This window comes from Amblyomma mixtum, chromosome 10 (assembly GCF_055824585.1).
Source record: "Amblyomma mixtum isolate Tamu chromosome 10, ASM5582458v1, whole genome shotgun sequence".
Lineage (NCBI taxonomy): Eukaryota > Metazoa > Arthropoda > Arachnida > Ixodida > Ixodidae > Amblyomma > Amblyomma mixtum.
In genome coordinates, this window is record NC_143021.1 from 126899611 (window position 1) to 126919049 (window position 19439).

At 50.4% G+C, this 19439-nt stretch overlaps 1 protein-coding gene across 1 annotated transcript in view; it reads right to left on the reverse strand.

Moving 5' to 3' along the window:
* Positions 1-19439, reverse strand: part of LOC149326894 (uncharacterized) — a 103591-nt gene that overhangs the window by 25849 nt on the left and 58303 nt on the right. The window contains exon 5 of the mRNA XM_089564718.1: positions 9782-9876. Coding sequence (XP_089420844.1) covers positions 9782-9876 — 95 coding nt within the window. The remainder of the gene's footprint in view (positions 1-9781; positions 9877-19439) is intronic.

Sequence of the window (19439 nt, forward strand, 5' to 3'; positions counted from 1 at the left end):
CACAAGCGCAGCCGCCCATCCTTCGTGATGATGCCCACGGCGGTTGTGGCCTATTCCGACGATGTCACCGGTGATAACACCTCTTCGTTCGAGCAAAGACGGCTGTAATCACTTCGTGCACTTTAGCGCGCGTTCCCAGACACCCTTAGAGCGTGTGGGGGGTAGCGGTCTCGGACTCGAAGGAGATGCCCTCGACTCAACGTGGCAAGCTCAGCCGGAGACTAGCTACCAAGTGACACGGGAAGCGGTCGTTTGGTGCCCAGCTTTCGTCTAAAGCACGCCAGAGAATGGGTCGGAGCCAATGGTTCTCAAAGAAAAGAAATTTGATACAACAAAGAGACGATACACAGCTTTATGAGTTGCCAAACACAGTTGACGCCAAGCACAGCTTTATGAGTTGGTAACGGACCTTCATGCAGGCATTGCGGAATCAGGGTGTAGAAGAGTGTTATGTGAAAATATTGGAAGATATTTATAACGATCGCACAGCTACTACAGTTCTCCATAAAGTCAGCAATAAAGTTCCAATACGGAAAGGTGTCAGGCAGGGAGACACGATCTCGCCAATGCTCTTCACTGCCTGTTTACAGGAGGTTTTCCGGGTACTGGAATGGGAATAGTTGGGGATAAGAGTTAATGGAGAATACCTGAGTAATTTGCGATTCGCTGATGACATTGCCTTGCTAAGCCACTCAGGACAAGAACTGCAAAGCATGATCAATCAGTTAGACAGGCAGACCAGAACGGTGGGGCTAAGAATTAACATGCAGAAAACCAAAGTAATGTTCAACAGAATAGCAAGGGAACAGCAGTTCACAATTGGTAGCGAGGTGCTGGAAGTAGTAAGAGAATATGTCTACTTAGGGCAGGTAGTGACCGCAGATCCTGATCATGAGAGGGAAATAACTAGAAGAATAAGAATGGGGTGGAGCGCATATGGCAGGTTCTCTCAGATCATGAATGGTAGCTTACCAGTATCCCTGAAGAGAAAAGTATACAACAGCTGTATCCTACCAGTACTCACCTATGGGGCAGAAACGTGGAGGCTAACAAAGAGGGTTCACCTTAAGTTAAGAACAACGCAGAGAGCTATGGAAAGGAAAATGTTAGGTGTAACGTTAAGAGATCGGAAGAGGGCGGAGTGGGTGAGGGAACAAACGCGGGATAATGACATCTTAGTTGAAATCAAGAGGAAGAAATGGGCTTGGGCAGGGCTTGTAATGCGAAGGCAAGATAACCGCAGGTCCTGAAGGGTAACGGAGTGGATTCCAAGAGAAAGCAAACGTAGCAGGGGACGGCAGAAAGTTAGCTGGGCGGATGAGATTAAGAAGTTTGAGGGGATACAATGGCGGCACCTGACAAAGGACAGGGTTAATTGGAGAGCCATGGAAGAGGCCTTTGCCTGCAGTGGGTGTAGTCAGGCTGATGATGATGATGACGAACTGACCTTCATAATTCATTGCACCTGTCTCAATATGTAGATGATATTTGTATTGATCTTTTAAAAGCCTTCTACCATCTACCATATACCAGATAACCGCTGGTCCTTAAGGGTAACGGAATGGATACCAAGAAAAAGAAAACGTAGGAGGGGACGGCAGAAAGTTAGGTGGGCGGATGAGATTAAGAAGTTTGCAGGGATACAGTGGCGGCAACTGACAGAGGACAGGGTTAATTAGATAGGCATGGGAGAGGCCTTTGCCTGCAGTGGGTGTAGTCAGGCTGATGATGATGATGACGAACTGACCTTCATAATTCATTGCACCTGTCTCAATATGTAGATGATATTTGTATTGATCTTTTAAAAGCCTTCTACCATCTACCATGTACCAGATAACCGCTGGTCCTTAAGGGTAACGGAATGGATACCAAGAAAAAGAAAACGTAGGAGGGGACGGCAGAAAGTTAGGTGGGCGGATGAGATTAAGAAGTTTGCAGGGATACAGTGGCGGCAACTAGCAAAGGACAGGGTTAATTGGAGAGACATGGGAGAGGCCTTTGCCTGCAGTGGGTGTAGTCAGGCTGATGATGATGATGACGAACTGACCTTCATAATTCATTGCACCTGTCTCAATATGTAGATGATATTTGTATTGATCTTTTAAAAGCCTTCTACCATCTACCATATACCAGATAACCGCTGGTCCTTAAGGGTAACGGAATGGATACCAAGAAAAAGAAAACGTAGGAGGGGACGGCAGAAAGTTAGGTGGGCGGATGAGATTAAGAAGTTTGCAGGGATACAGTGGCGGCAACTAGCAAAGGACAGGGTTAATTGGAGAGACATGGGAGAGGCCTTTGCCTGCAGTGGGTGTAGTCAGGCTGATGATGATGATGACGAACTGACCTTCATAATTCATTGCACCTGTCTCAATATGTAGATGATATTTGTATTGATCTTTTAAAAGCCTTCTACCATCTACCATGTACCAGATAACCGCTGGTCCTTAAGGGTAACGGAATGGATACCAAGAAAAAGAAAACGTAGGAGGGGACGGCAGAAAGTTAGGTGGGCGGATGAGATTAAGAAGTTTGCAGGGATACAGTGGCGGCAACTAGCAAAGGACAGGGTTAATTGGAGAGACATGGGAGAGGCCTTTGCCTGCAGTGGGTGTAGTCAGGCTGATGATGATGATGACGAACTGACCTTCATAATTCATTGCACCTGTCTCAATATGTAGATGATATTTGTATTGATCTTTTAAAAGCCTTCTACCATCTACCATATACCAGATAACCGCTGGTCCTTAAGGGTAACGGAATGGATACCAAGAAAAAGAAAACGTAGGAGGGGACGGCAGAAAGTTAGGTGGGCGGATGAGATTAAGAAGTTTGCAGGGATACAGTGGCGGCAACTAGCAAAGGACAGGGTTAATTGGAGAGACATGGGAGAGGCCTTTGCCCTGCAGTGGGTGTAGTCGGGCTGATGATGATGATGATGATGACCATGTACCTCATAAACGACTAACACTGAAAATACGCAGCATCGAACTCGACGCCAAAGCAACTCGATGGCTTGAACAATTTCTAACAAATCGTTCTCAAGCGTTTAAATTAAATCATATTTCCAGCCTAACCCTTGTCAAGTCTGGCGTCCCTCAAGGCTCAGTAATGGGACCGCTTTTATTTTTAATATAAAAATATTTGCCGACGACTGTGTAATTTACAGACATATATCTAGTCCTAACGACGTCATATAGCTTTACACTCTGACCTGAAGAAGCTAACAGATTGGTGCGGCAAATGGCAGGTGCAGATAAATAAAGAAAAGACTAAACATTTGAAATTCACTTCTGTTTCAAAATCACAACCAAACACCTACATAATAAATGATAGCATAGTACACTCGGTTTCATCGGTTAAATACCTCGGCATCCTGCTAAATTCTAGCTTAACATGGACAGACCACATCGAATATATTAAGGCGAAAGCCTTTAATGCCTCACGCTGTCGTTAGCAGACGCTTCGGCTGCCGTGTCGGCAGACGCGTCGGCAGATTTGTGCGCCTTTCGGCGTCACTGCTTAAAAAGAAACGGCGCAGAGGGTGGGAATCGAACCAGAGCCTTTGGCATTTGAAGCGGAGACACTACCACTCCGCCACGAACGCTTAAGGTTGAGCATGAATAAAGGCGACTCTAGTGAATGCATGGGTTTCACAAATATAATAAGAGGAATAAAGTCAAGGAAAGGAAAAATAAAAATAAAAATAAGGAAATAAACAAAAATAAAAACAAGTAATAACAAATGAATATAAAAATAAAAACAATGAAAATAAGAAAATATATAAAAAAAACACAATATGAAAAATAATAAATAAATAAAAACAAACAGTGCGCCAGGAAACGCTTTCGCCTTGCAGCAGTTTAGAGAGGCAAAGTGCCCCTGAATTTTTACATCTAAACACAAAGAAAACCTGGCTTTCCGAAGCAGCACTTATATCTAGCCGGCAGGGACACCAGGCTTCAAGCATTAAATTTTCTTGTTCGCCCTTCACTGGAATATGCGTCAATCATTTGGCATCCCTACCAAATCACCCTCACCAATATACTCGAAGCCGTCCAGAATAAAGCCGCGCGATTAATCTTATCATCGTACTCGAGAATTCAAAGCGTTTCATATTTGAAGGAAGAGCTCTACATGCCGCCCCTCGCAATGCGCAGAAAATTTGCCCGATTATCTTGTTTTCATGCTCTCTTTCACAGCAGTACATCATTTGCCCGGTTGCACATCTTACCGCCACTTCATACTTCACGTCGCACGGATCATACCTACAAAGTTAACCCATCTTCGCTCGGACGGAAAAGTACAAGAATTCGCCTTTAAGCTTCTCAATAAAAGAATGGAATGAGTTGCCCTCCAGCATCGCTACTATAACCCAGTTTTCCTTATTTCAATCGGAATTGCTAACTTATCTATAATTCCAGCGCGTTCAGTAACCAGATATTCTTTTATATCACTTACTTGCAAACCAGTATGTTCTCTTTTCTTTGTTATTTGTGAATTTTTTGTAACAGTTTTTACGTCGTTGTGCTCTTTCTCAACTTGACGTATTAACCACCTAAAGTCCTTTTTTACCTTTGAAAACTGTGATCTGATTTGTCCCCTCCTATGTAATGCCCCCAGTGGGCCCTTGGGGTATTTGAATAAATAAATAAATAATACACAGTAACACGCGACAGAGATTACAATACATAAGAAATCTTGCACCTAAAGTGCCCCAACACCGGAGAGAGGCAGACCAATAAACACAATTTGTTCATCGGGCACTGGGACAGTCCGACAAGCAGTGGTTTACGACGGAGCCGTCCCGCAGGTCGGCCCACGCTGCCTCATTGGTCTGTAGCTGGGCGAGTGGTGTCGTCCCGAGAATCCAGCGGGAGCGCTTCTCTGAAGCTTGAACTGCGGCTCGGGCTGACGGACAGTGGTCAGCGCCCTTCCTATACAGCCAAGCTGCACGTCGGTTCGTTCTTCGTGCCAAGGATCGCGCGCACATGCACGCAGTATGAGCTGTGCAATTTCCTTCCCCACTCACGCCGGGCCCGCGTCCACATTGGTCAGGCGGGAAGACTGGCTTTGAGATGCTTTGAAATCTTTCTTGTGTGCGCCGCGGCCGGCACGCGAGTAAAGAGGAAGGGGGCATTACTTAGCACACTCTCCCACCGCGGTGGCTCAGTGGTCATGGTCCTCGGCTGCTCACCCAAAAGACGCTGGTTTGATCCCGGTCGAATATCGATTGAGGTGAAATTAGGGAGACCCGTGTACTGTGCGATGGCGGTGGTGGACCATCAGGTGGTCGAAATTTCCGGAGCCCTTCACTGCTGCGTCCCCTATAGCCAGAGTCGCTTTTGGACACATAACGCACAAACCATAAACTACTGCGTATTAATTACTTTCAATCATTTCAGATGCCTGCAGATGTCGATTTACGCCAGTGTCTTTCCTCGCGGCGGTTCATGGTCGCAATAAGCGGACCCAGTGCTCATCGCTTGCGCTGGCGTAAACCACACTGCGAGGGCCTATGCGCCAGCCCTGTCACCTTAAGCGGCAGCCCCCTTGGCTAACCGAGCTGGTCGTTTATAAGCGGATCGTTTGGGAGCGCGGCAATCGTGGCGAGCAAGAGGACGTGTCACATGGTATCTTTTTGTACTTCGCCGGCATCTGGAGTGAACGAAGGCAAGCTAATACGTAATATATGGGAAGTTAGAAACTGTCGAATCGCGTGTTTGTAGGCCGTTCCATAGCTTTTTCATTGTAATCTTTCGCCTCTCTTCGGTGTTTGCGAAGCTGGTTAGTTAATATCGACTAATTATGCAATTAAGGACATTACCAAAATAGTGTGATTTGCTCCATACAACAGCCTGCAACATGCATTTGGTTGTGGCGTCTTAGAGTGCCGCTGCATATTGCCACGCATCGTTGTAGTGTCTGTTCGTTCGCCCAAGGCCGCAGGAAAGGGGTGTCCTCATTTGTGTTCGTGACGCTAGAAGCGACCGGACTAATCTCGATTGATCACAGCCATGCCGAGCTGCATCTACGTGTTTCCAGATTACTCTAGATGATCTTGACCTGTTATCTCGAATTTTCCTTGGCGGCTTTAACTTGAACGACGCCGCGAGTAGCGGGAATTCGTAGTCCGACGACCGACGAGCACGTTTGTTGCTTACAAAGAGCAATGTTTCCGCAAAGAGCAATGTTTCCAATGTTGCAGCGCCTCCGCACGCGCCTCTTTGAGCAAGCATGCGTGGACGCACTGTCAATGAGTGAGGATGAGTTCTTGCGCAAATGGTCGACATATTTCATCGTCCTGCGCGGCGGTCGAGTGTCGGCTTTCTTACTGCCTTACTGACGTGCTCAGTGCTGCGTCACTGCGCATGTGCTTGACTGATCAGAGCATTGAGTTCAGCAGTTTTTCATTGTATTTTTGTTCACATTAGAAAAAAATAAACTTCTCTTTCTACGCCGCCGCCGAGAGATTCAGTTCTTTTGCGGGCGCAAGTCAGCCCAAATAATGAACTTCGTTTCCAAGACTGGTTGGTGTCTTCCTGACCGCTCGACTGCCGTCACTACAACGTGACATCTGGTGGAGGTGCTGGGTAGCCTTCCATGTACCGGACACCCCCTGCAAGTCGTGACGCCAGCCCTTTGAGCCATTCACCGGAGGACGAGACTCCAGTCCATCGCGCAAGCCGACGCCTGCTAGGGGACGCACCTGACTTCGGGACTCTGCCGGACCCTACTCGGAAGCGAAAACCAGTAGCAACGTCCATCATGAGCTTGCCCCAGACGACGACTTCAATCATTCTTCAGCAGCCCCGGGTGCCACCAACCTTCGACGCTTCGCCTGGCGCCGACCCCGAAGAATGGCTGGAACAGTTCGACCGTGTGGCTCTCTTTAACCACTGGGACGACGCCATGAAAATTAGGTACGTATTCTTCGCCTTGGAGGGACCAGCAAAAATCTGGTTTGAGAATGAGGAAGCTAGCCTTACGGATTGGGAAACCTTCTCAGCTTCTCAGCTTCTCAAGACTTTCACAAACGTCGTGAGAAAGGAGAGAGCCCAGCAGCTGCTACAGTCTCGCATACAACACCCAAACGAGACCGTTGCAGTGTACACTGAGGAGATGAAGCGTCTCTTCCGGCGTGCCGACTCGAGCATCAAGGAAGAAGAAAAGGTCAAGCTGCTTATGCGAGGAGTTAAATAGCAACTCTTTGCGGGCCTCGTACGGAACCCCCCGAAAACCGTCGCGGAATTCGTCGAAGAGGCATCCACCATGGAAAAAACTCTTGATGCCAGAGCCCGCCAGTATGACCGCCAGCAGCGCTTTTGGTCAGCAAACTGCCTGGACACCGCTAAGAGCGATAACCAGCGGGAGGTTATACGTGAAGTTGCGCGAGAAGAGCTCCGACGATTGCTGCCAACAGGATAGCAGCCGCAGGTTATATCGCTCACTGACGTCATCCAGGACGAGGTTCAACAAGCCTTGGGTGTGACGTCGACAACCACGCAGCCTCTGCAGCCACCAGCCATGGCTTACGCCACAGCAGTCCGCCGTCCTGCACCTCGACGACGAGACCCAAGCCCATACCGTCCTCATCCAGGTGCGCTGGACCGCCGCCCTCTCGCCCCAACCCGCCCGTCCTACGAGCGTCGCACAAAGCCAAGGAAATGCGACGAGTGGAGAACTCCCTACCAGCGCCGCCCACTATGCTTCCACTGTGGCGAAGCCGGTCACATTCTCCGGTACTGCCCATACAGCAGAATGGGCATCCGAAGGTTTTCTTACGACGCCCCACGATCCCGACCCGGCCAGCGACCAGCCGAAATTGAGGAGTTCTTGCGGCGGGAAGAATACTCATCGCCGAGCCGCCTATCACGTTCCCCGTCGCCATCGTCACCGCGCTTTGTATAGCCTAGCCAAGGCTACGCAGTGCGTGGACGCACCCCCAGCCCCCGAAGGTTAAACTGAATAAAGCTGCCTCTGGAGGCGAGGTTGCTTCATAGCGCAGGAACTAAGATCTTCCGTCGACGAAAACACAAGACTATGCCTCAACTATGACGAGAACTACGACGACCCCTACGACAAAGACCCCTACGACGACGACCCATACGACGATGACCCGTACGACGACGGCCCCTACGCCGACGACGGCCCCTACGACGACGACGACAACAACTACGACGACGACACGGCCAGACTTGAAGCTTTTACCGCTGCCCTCAAACCTTATTTTGAAGGCTAAAGGACTCGAAGTTAGCATTCTCCCTGTTTATTTTCATTTTAAAGCATCGAGGCGATGCTTCTTTGAGAGGGGGGTAATGCCACGTATCATTGTAGTGTCCGCTCGTTCGCGCAAGGCCGCAGGAAAGGGGTGTTATCGTTTGTGTTCGTGACGCTAGAAGCGACCGGACTAATCTCGCTTGATCACAGCCATGCTGAGCTGCATCTACGTGTTTCCAGATTACTCTAGATGATCTCGACCTGCTATCTCGAAGTTTCCTTGGCGGCTTTAAATTGAACGATGCCGCGAGCAGCGGGCATTCGTAACGGTTCGAGGACCGACGAGCACGTTTGTTGCTTACGCCGCCGCCGAGTGATTAGTTCTCTCGCGGGCGCAAGTCAGCCCAAATAAAGAGCTTCGTTTCCAAGACTGGTTGGTGTCTTCCTGACCGCTCGACGGCCGTCACTACAAGGTGACGATATTTTTAAAACTTGGACTAAAATTAGCTGGGACATCCTGTATACTTCCCCTTTCTGTATCAATTTTCCTCTTATTCTTATTCTGTAATATGACGTGACTATCGGTACTCAAGTGGTGCTAATGCAAGGTGCTCCAGCCATCTCGATGAAAAATCCCTCTGTGATTTCTCGGTCTGGTTTGCGGCAAGGTGTCTTGTGGAACAGCGTTTACTTGAGGAGCGTCTTACAGCAACTATAACAGAATCAGTTCCTCTAAGAGCAATCCTGACTATGTCGAAATGGGAAGTGAAGAAAAATTTAAGCTGGCCTGTTTCGATAATTTACTGTATTCTAACGATTAAGTCGGCTTTTTTAATAACAATAATGATAATAATAAAATATTCATTCAGTGTAGTTACAGTAAACTATGGACACGCAAAAGAAACAGGCGGGCTTCTTGGGCTTTGAAAAAAAAAACCTTTTTTTGACGAATGAAAACCCAAGTGATCGATATAGAGAGCCTCGCGCGCAAACTGCGGAGGCTCGGTGCAGCTTTTTGGGCACACATTGGGGCGGGGGGGGGGGATTAAGCCACACCACCAATTACTTCATAATGCAAATCGCAGAGGCCATTTCTTGTTGGCCTTCAAAACGCTTAATCTAGTAGGGCGAAAAGTTTTATAGTGATTTTCACGGCAATAATTTTCAGTTCCGCTGTAGTGTGAGGAGCAACGCCTCCATAAGAACCAGAGATGAGCTGAAGTTGTCTTCAGTCCGCTTCTAACTGAAATAATTTTCTCCCTGCACTGCTCTCCCTGCCTTCGTAGAGTCTGGTCGATGTAGCACTTCGAACACGTCGTCGAGATCCGTCCTGCTTGTCCACCGGACCAACTGGCAGGAACTGTATTAATTTTGATATCGGGCCGTATAATTTATTCTAAATTCTCTCATCGTGACCATTTTCTGAAAATCATTGGGTATTTTATTTTGCTTTGATGCCTTCGGTGGATCACTTTTCGGTGGCTTGGAATTATATGACTCATTTGTTGATAAAACGCACCGTACAAATATTATGTCTATGCAAATGAACACGAATACTCACAACACGGTCCGCCTCATACCCAGATTCGTTGGATACGTGCAGCGACATAATTCTTTGCTGGTCGCCTGTGTTGTACCAAAGGCTCCATGCGTACCCTGCAGAGAAGGAAAAATTACCCTAAAGTCACCCGCTGCTGCCTAAGCTCCGAAGTCAGCGGAAGCCTTGCCTCCAAAGAAGACTCCCTATTGCCGCTGGTAACTTACGCGCGACGTAGGGTTGACAACAAGCACTTGAGAATCATGCAACAACTGGCTGCCAAAACGGGTGAGAGAGAAATAAAATATTTACCAATTTTCTTGCACGAGCTTCACGGTTATGGCACCGCCCATCACATTCTCTGCGGAAATCTTGCGAGCGCAGCAGCTGAGGCTCATTTTAATGCCAAGGTAATGCTAGTCCCATTGCGAGAAAAGATTCCGCCATGTGTTAATGAGTGCAGTCGAAAAAAGGGCTGAAAATCCCGGCGGTAGCAGCAAAAATTGGGGGACGTGTTAAAGCGGCCGTATGACGCACACACCAACCGGAGCACTACCACTTCAACCATGACCTAAATGTCGTTCGTCTATATATACTCCCAACAGACTGACCTAAATGTGACGCCAATTTCTCCGACAACATTCGTACGTAGATTGTGACGCAGCCGTTTGTCGTACAGGGTTCCGGGTTACGTACAGGGTTACGACTGCTAGCTGCAAATAGCTTACTCGTGTCAGTAGAGTCGGAGGCTGACGTGCTACAGGGTTTCCAACCGATAGCATCTGCACCTTGAATTGTGTGGCTTCCTATACTCTTTACCAGTTCTATTAAGGTGCGGTTGAGGTGTACGTCGAGACGTGAGACAGTTACTGCGACATTTCCTTCCCACAGATATCAATTTTTTGTAGCGAAAATACGATGCTACGGTTCATCAAACAACGTTCCGCGTGATGCAATGCGCCCGAACGTGTGAGTGTGTATGGGTGGTGTCCGCGTGGGTGGGTTTCAATGCGCCCAGGGACAGTAACGCTTTTTGTATTTCCTCACGTAAGCATTCTTAAGTGTATCTGCCGGTTTTTATTGCGTAAGCTATACTGCGCCAGGTATCGAGAGGTCGCGTAGCTCCCGGCGGGGGCCGAGGTCAAACATATGGAGCACCGTTGCCATAGCAACCGTTTCAGCCGCGCTCCACCAGCGGCAGGACCGCTACTACTTAAAAAAAAACTGCGTCGAGACTGGGAGTCGAACCAGGGCCTTTGGTATTTCAGGCGGAGACGCTCCCACTCCGCCCCGAAAGCTCATTTTTTATGCGAAGCATATTACTAGAGCTACACTACAGCCCGTCGAGCGCGGCGGTGGAGCTACCATTGACCTTTAGCGTGACCACGTCACAACATGACGTCACAGCAGAGGGGAGATTGGCTGCCGGCTCGAGCGGTCGGCCGCGGCGGTGGAGGCTCCACATCAGAGGCGCTGCAGCTGACTACGTGACGCTACAGCAGCGGTATAAAGCTGAGCTTGCCTCGCTCTCCGGGCACTTACGAGGCGGCCAGGTGTTGGGATGCCGCCTAGAAGCACGGCTGATTTGAACGAGAAGCGAAAGCTTCAGCGTGCCACAGAGACCAATGAAGAGCGGGATGAACGTCAACCAAGGAAAGCCATGTATACCAAGCCTAGCCATCAATATGCTTCGCATCTGATTAGGCTTAACCTTAGCTAAGCCTCAGCCATTTTTTTTTGTTGGTGCATTAACTGCCAATTAATGACGCGTAAGCTTCGCCTTTAGGAGTGGAACGCGACAGCGTATTGTAGCGGTGCCACGGAGTCGGAGAACGATCGCCGGCCGCGTCTCGAGCGGACGCGCCTCATTTCGGCTCCGACAATTTTCGTCTGGATTACCGAAAAATTCCCTACGACCGCGAAAATTTTGCTTCTACTCGACGGTTAACATCACCAGGCACCCGAAGATTCGCTCTCGACCGGGTGGGCCAATTTTTGGGCCTTTTAGGCCCATTTATGTCTTCATCCCGTGGGAGCCCCAGCCAGGCCTAAAGCCAAGCAGCCAGTCTCCAGCGTTCTCCGCGGACGCCATGGCGGCCTCCGCTCGCCGCGGGTACGATCCCGAGACGATGGCATGGACAGAAGTCGTCGCAGAAGCCCCGTCTTCTCCTGAAACCTCCACTCCGACGCAGGAGATCGTGGATGAAGGCCTCTTCTCGTTGGTGGCACTTCGCAAACGCCAGCAGCGCCTGAACACCTCGGCAGTGAACGGACCCTCCGTGAGTGCCCCTGCTTCTGTGCATCCAAATACTTCAAGTTCCAACCATCAGCTCTCGCCAACAGCGGGATCTACGAAATGGCGGCCTGCCGCTGTGCCTCGACTCCGCAAAGAAGACTCCACGATCGTCATCAAGCCCAGAATGACGGTCTCCCTGAAGACGGTTCTGCAGAACGGTGAGCTTGGTGCTTTGCTCTCCGCCTATGTCAATGCCTCCTCGGTGGACATTCTTAGTATCTGGCCCATCTGGGACCAGAATATCGCTATCGCCACCACTCAAGACGTGAACGCGGCGAACGCGCTCGCTCGTGAATTTACTCTGAAAGCTTCCAAAGGCTCCATCCCGATGGTCGGTCACGCCAAAGTCAACGATGAAGTCTGCAGGGGGATTATTACCGTCCATGAGCAGGAAACTTCTACCAGCCTGAAATCGAAAGTCCAGTGGCGCGGAGGAGAGATAGCCTTCATCCGCAAGCTGGCGAAGGCGACGATTGCCCTGCTCACCTTCGTGGGGCATAAAGTGCAACGTTACGTGCACTATAACAGTGTGGGGACCTTGGTACGCGAATACAAGCGGACTATTCCCGCGTGTTTCCGATGAGGCACCATCGGCCACCGTGTGGACTTATGCCCGGATCCTCAACGCAATCGCTGCGGACACTGCGGCCAAAAGGTCGCAGTCCTCGAAGACGGCAACTTGGAGACCCACGAGTGCACCCCTTCCTGGATCGTCTGCGGTGGCGGCCACCTTACGGGCTCGCAAGACTGCAAGGCAAAATTCCGGCGGCTGCAACGACCGGGAAACCCAACCGGTCAACGAAAGCAACGTCAGTGTGCAGTGCCCCCGGGAAATGACACCACTCCAAAAGTTCCCCCGCCTGGCAACAAGCTGGTGCAAGGCACATCCGGACCAGCGCCACCGGCGGGCGCGTTGCCGGGGCGTGTCTCCAAGTCCCCTCCATCAACAAGCCAAAAGTCGTCACGTGACACAGGCGCACCCGTATTCCAGAACGGAGATTTTCCGCCTCTCGAGGGCCGTCCGCTTGGCACACCAAAGAAGACATCACAGCCAAAGGTAGGCAGCCGAGACGGGCCTCCTCCGTCCCCCCGCATTCCCCTACGTTCTTCCCCACCAACCCTTCCTCCTCCTCCCCCCCCTTAACTCTGAGGTTGCGGACCTCCGCCGTGAGCTCGAGACTCTCGGGGCACAAAATGCTCAACTCCAGGCCAAAATTCATGTGCTAGAAACGGTTCGGTCCTCCCCGCCTATTGCCCAGGTAGCTTCGGAACCGATGCAATAAGTGCCGGTGGACCCGACACCATCTAGCTCTGACACGCGTTTCACCGCCCTCGAAAATGCCCTTGCCGCATTAGCGACTCAGATGTCAAATTTCGGCCAAATTCAAGAAAACCTGTTCAAGTCAGTCACGGCCACGGTTACGGCCACCGTGACGGCCAATATTAAGACGTGGCTGGAGTCAAACCCGAGGCTTCTACGCCGAATGGGGCCCCTCAAAGACGCAAACCGCCCATCAATATTCAACTGCCCCATCGATCTAACCGAACTCAAGGAAGAGCCGGAACCGATCCAGCCGCGTGTGACGGAACCTGTGCCTGTCTCCAAGGCAGTCTCCCTTCAAATCAACATGGCTGCGTCCCCTCCCAACCAACACCCTAAAGGGCGCCGCCCCCCGCAAAGACAGCAAGTTTTTTCCCTCGTGCAATGGAATTGTCGGGGTTTCAAAAACAGAACCAAACACGCCCACTTAAGGGCGTGCATTGACAACCTCGAACACCCCGCCGCAGTCCTTGCGTTCCAAGAAACCGGAGATGCGGTTAAGCTCACGGGCTATAACACTTTTCAACGAGACCCGTTCACCTGTATCCTAGTCCATAAGGGTTACACAGCGCAGGAGGTTGATCTCGACCTAAATCTGAAATATTCGTACGTGATGGTCTCTGTCCTCCCCCTGCGGCGAACAGATAGCCCCGCACACATACTTAATATCTACTGTCACCGAAACTCAAAAACATCACTTTTTCTAACACCTTTAGCGCAGCGCTAAGGATCGCGGGTCGCGACCCCCTCATGATAGTGGGCGATTTTAACGCGCCCTGTCTCATGTGGGGTTATTGCAAGGAAGAGACGCGTGGTCGTAAGTTGGCGGAACTTATATCTACGCTGGGCATCACTCTTCTAACCGACCCGGTCCACCCAACACGTGTAGGGAACTCCGTCACTCGGGACACCTGCCCCGACCTTACCCTCGTGAAACGCATCAACACGCAGAGTGGATCAACACCGAGGACACCCTCGGTAGCGACCACTGCATATTGAACACTGTCATTTACACTCGGCCTTAACGTCGGCCCCTTGCGCAAACCAAACTTCCCGACTGGAACGCTTTCCGCCAGGCCATCCCAGTAACTTCTCTCATGGAACAGGACTACTCAACTTGGGCGCACGGACTCATGCAAACACTCCGTTCACAAGAAAAGCATATCCAGCTTACGGAGCGTGCACCTGACGTGGATAACCACCTAAGGCACCTCTGGGAAGGTCGCCGCAGCCTCACTAAGCGATGGCGGCGGCAGAAACACAACCGTAAACTCCGCGCTCGCATCTCTAACCTCACCCAGCAAGCTACCGAGTATGCTGCCCAGCTCGCAGACACTAACTGGGTAGATGGATGCAACAGCGCAGCAAGACAGATGTCCAGCCGCAACACTTGGCGGCTCTTTAGGAGTCTCATAGACCCCACACAAATACGTTCGGAGACCCAGAAACACATCAATCGCGCGATACACAACTTTCAAGGAAACACGAAGCAGCTAGCGAACACCTTGCGTTCACAATACCTCAATCAGGATCAAGACCCACGCGGGCAGGATTATTCGTATGCACGCTGCGATAATCCGGAACTGGATCAACTTTTCCAGCTTCACGACCTTCGCGCGGCTCTTGCCAAAATGCGCAGGGGGACGGCGCCCGGGAGGGATAAGGTCACAGTCAAATTATTGGCGAACCTTCCTGATCGGGCATACGAAACCCTACTCGAAAATATTAACGCCATTTGGACCGGGGACACTTCGTTGCCACCGGATTGGAAGACATCATTGGTAACCTTTATCCCAAAGGCGGGGAAACCGGTAAACACAGACAACCTCCGGCCCATCTCCCTCACTTCATGCGTAGGAAAACTGATGGAAACGATGGTCCGTGACCGCCTCTCAGAATATCTCGAGAGCAAAAGCTCCTTTGCCGACACCATGTTCGGTTTCCGACCCAGTAAGTCCGCACAGGACATCCTCTTACAGCTTCATCACGAGGTTCTCGAACCCATAGAACACACACACAACGACAAAATAGTCCTAGCACTCGATCTCAAGGGTGCGTTTCTCAGGGATCTCAAGCACCTTAGCGAGACCAACTGTGGCCCTCGTACATTCAATTACATCAAAGATTTCTTGACAGACCGATTGGCCTATATATGTATACAAGAGACCGAGTACGGCCCGTTTGAGATGGGAACGCGGGGCACACCACAAGGCGCTGTGTTGTCCCCGCTTCTCTTTAACATTGCTATGATGTACCTCCCAGCACAGCTGGCGGCTGTCGGCGGTGTTCAGCATGCGCTGTACGCCGATGACATCACCATCTGGGCCGCTACGGGAAACATAGGAGAGATGGAGGAATGCCTGCAAGCAGCGGCGAGCATATTTGACCACTATGCCACGTACTGCGGCCTCCAGTGCTCCCCGTCCAAGTCTAAATTTGTGCAGATTCGATCTTCTCCGAAATGCAACATCTCCGTTCAGCTTTCTCTCGCAAGAGGCCCCATCCGTGAAGCGAAGGAGCTACGAATACTTGGTCTCTTCATTAATCAACATCGTAAGGCAGACACAACTCTTGCCAAACTCCGCAAAGTCGGCGACCAGGTGGGCCGAATGGTTCGCCGCGTTTTCAACAAGCGAGGAGGGTTGCGAAGTAAGGATGCGAAGCGGCTCGCGCATGCCTTCGTAACTAGTCGAGTACTGTACTCGACTCCTTACCTCCGCTTACGGAAACATGACGAAGATCACTTGGAGATTGTACTCCGCAAATTTTCAAGAGAGCCCTCGACCTCCCGATATCCACTTCCAACGCGCGACTCCTCGCGTTGGGGGTGGTGAACACCTATCGAGAACTCCGCGAGGCGCATCTCGTTAACCAATACAGGCGTCTCGCCCAGACCGTGTCCGGTCGCCGCCTCTTGGACCGGTTACATATCAGACATGATCACCATACCATGGAACGGGTTCGAGTGCCAGAACTGTGGAGAAGCGCCCTCTACGTTCGACCCCTTCCGACTAAGATGAACAAGGAAGACCATAATGGCCGGCGCCAGGCGCGGGCGAATGCCCTGCACTGCCACTATGGCTCAAAGAAACACGTCTTCTACGTCGACATTGCAGGCCCCTACCGCTCGAGGGGGGAATGGTACACGGCTGCAGTCATACACGAGGGAAAACAGGTGGACGGCCTCTCGTTCCGAGCGCCCAACTCAACGCATGCGGAGGAGGTGGCGATCGCCCTCGCAGCCTCCCATCCCGACTCTAAATTCATCCTCACAGACTCTCGCGGAGCCTGTCGTAACTTTGAGTTCGGTTGGATCACTCCACTCGCTCAACAAATCTTACACCGCAGTACCCGCGACGGCGATCCAACTCATCGCTCAATCATATGGGTCCCCGGCCACCAAGGCATGCCAGGTAACGAAGCCGCCCATGAGGAAGCCCGCGCACTCACTCACCGGGCACCAGGCGTCCCTTGGGAGGAGCTTAACCCAGATCACAACCCTCTCCTCTCTTTTAAAGAAATTACTGCGCACTATCGTGCCGAACACCGGCGATACCCAGTTCCTATGAATGGACTGGGTAAAGCTGGCGAACGAATTCTCTTCAGGCTATTTACAAACACCCTGCTGTGCCCGGCGGTTCTCAAGCACTTTAATCCTTCTTTTGACGACCGCTGCTCATTCTGTGGGGAGGTGGCCGACACCTTCCACATGGTTTGGGCATGCAGAAAAAATCCTTCTCTCCCCCCAATCACCCCTTCCCCTACCCGAGAGGACTGGGAGGCGGCCCTGCTCAGCTGCCAGGAACTATCGGCCCAACAGGCCCTGGTTCGGCGGACTTGTGTAGCGGTCTCGACCAACGGGATCCCGGAATGAAAGACTCCGCCTAGTATTGTAAGGGGTGAGACCCATTAGGGGCCTCTCCCCGAGCACCTCTCTGTAAATAGCTAAATAAATGCTCTTCACCACCACCACCACGGAGTCCAAGGAACGCCACCACCCGTTCGGTGCGATGCGTTGCCCTTTGAACGCAACGCTTTTTGAGGAAAGGAAACGGGGCTGTAATTATTTGTCATCTCGGTGGACACCTGAGCCGGACCGTACAGGAAGGGAGGAAGTGTGAGTGAAAGAAGAAAGAGGGGCCTAATGAAGAAAATGAAAATTGTATTTGAGGAAAGGATATTACGCAGTAACGGTTTCACATACCTCAGTAGACACTAGTCGAAAATTGTGTTTGAGGAAAGGAAGTTGCGCAGTAACTGCCTCACATATTTCGGTGGACACCCGTCAAAATTCGCGCGTGGTGACGTCACGACAATTTCGACCAATCTGAAACGCGGACAAATACGCCTTGCTCGTCAGTAAATTGGTTTTTGAGGAAAGAAAATGCATCTGTCTGTCATATCTCGGTGGACACCTATACCTCGCCGCAACGGGAAGGGAGGAAGATGGGAGTGAACGAAGACACCGTATGCACTAGACGCACCTTTGTTCATTCCAAACCTTCGAGCTGGCATGACGGAGTGGTAGCATGCTCAACTGGCACTCCGGAGACCGGGGTTCGATTCCCAAGCTCGGCCAATTTTCTACAAAGTTTTATTTATTTATCTGGTCTGACTAGAAATGTTAATTAGACTAATTGGTTAAGTAAGCAATTAACTAGACAAAGTCAAACTTACTTAAAGCATCACTATACGATCCCTTTATTTGGTTGCATGGTTAGTAACCGAAGTACAATTGGCCCCGTTTGAAATTCGCGCACTGTGACGTCACGACCGTTTCTGCCAATTGAAAAGCGTGACATTTCTGTCGACAGCTCCCGCTTACAACGATGAGGCATTAAAGGCTTCCGCCTTAAAAGGGGGAAAACTTTAATCAAACTGGTTTATACATTGCTGAAACCCTGAGCCTTCGTGGCGTACGCCGGTTCTCGTCCGCCACGAAGGCTCAGGGTTTCAGCAATGAATAAAGGCTCATCTAGTGAATGCATGGGTTTCATAAATAAAATGAAATAAATTAAAAAATAACAATAAGAAAAGAAAAAAATAGAAATGAAAAGTAAGAAAAATAACAAATAAAAAAGAAAAGAAATAACAGTAACATTACAGCAAATTACCATATGAAAAATAAAAATAAAAACAACAATACTGCGCCAGGTTTCGAGCCGTCGGGTACCTCCCGGTGGCGGCCACGGTTGACATTCAGAAGCAGCGAGGTCAAACAGATGGAGCGCCGTTGCCATAGGAACCGTTTCAGCCGCACTCCACCAGGCTCCACGCTGCTTACGCAACTTGCCCGGTTTAACCAGAGCTAAACCTCAGCTATTTTTTTTTTCCACAGAGGACATCGCGCCCATCCCAACGCCATGCCTTGTACGGGACGCCAAACGATTGATGGATGTAACACAGAAGTAGAACGGGACGGCAGTACGCGCCACTATGTAGGACAGGGACTTCTCTGTGGCGATGACCACATTAATGATGCTGAGAACGGAGGCGTGCAAATGATTCTTCGTAGGTCAGAACATAGCAAGTAACGCCAGGTCAGGCGGTGCGTGCGAGCTCGCCTCGCCGGCTGCATTGCCGGCAATGCGAAGTTAGGTGACTTGAGGCTTCTTCTCGACAAAGGTGCTCGCGAAAAAGGCAAAAGCTCTTGATTCAGTAAGCGCCCTCCCAGTCATATGAACTGCTGCGTTACTAAATAAAAGAGATCTAGCAGTGATAAGCATCGCTATCAAACGCAAACATTTCCAGCGAGAACCAATTTACTTCGCGCTATGCACTGCTGCTTTGCATCATTTTTGCTTACAGAGGGCACAGTAGCTACACTACAACGCTGAGTGGCTATAGTAAACACAGCACGCTATGCTCTGACTCGCTGCGTGGAAAGATTTGTAACTGCCATCGAAGACAAAATCATTTGAAACCGCGCCCACACACCAGCTTTAACTCTTTCGTTACTGCGAGAAAACGGTCGTTTTTCATAGGTCTCGTACGATAATTGTTTGCAAGCAAAAATAACATTGCAGCCCACGTTGCAGCTCACAAAATTCCACATAATAGAAAGC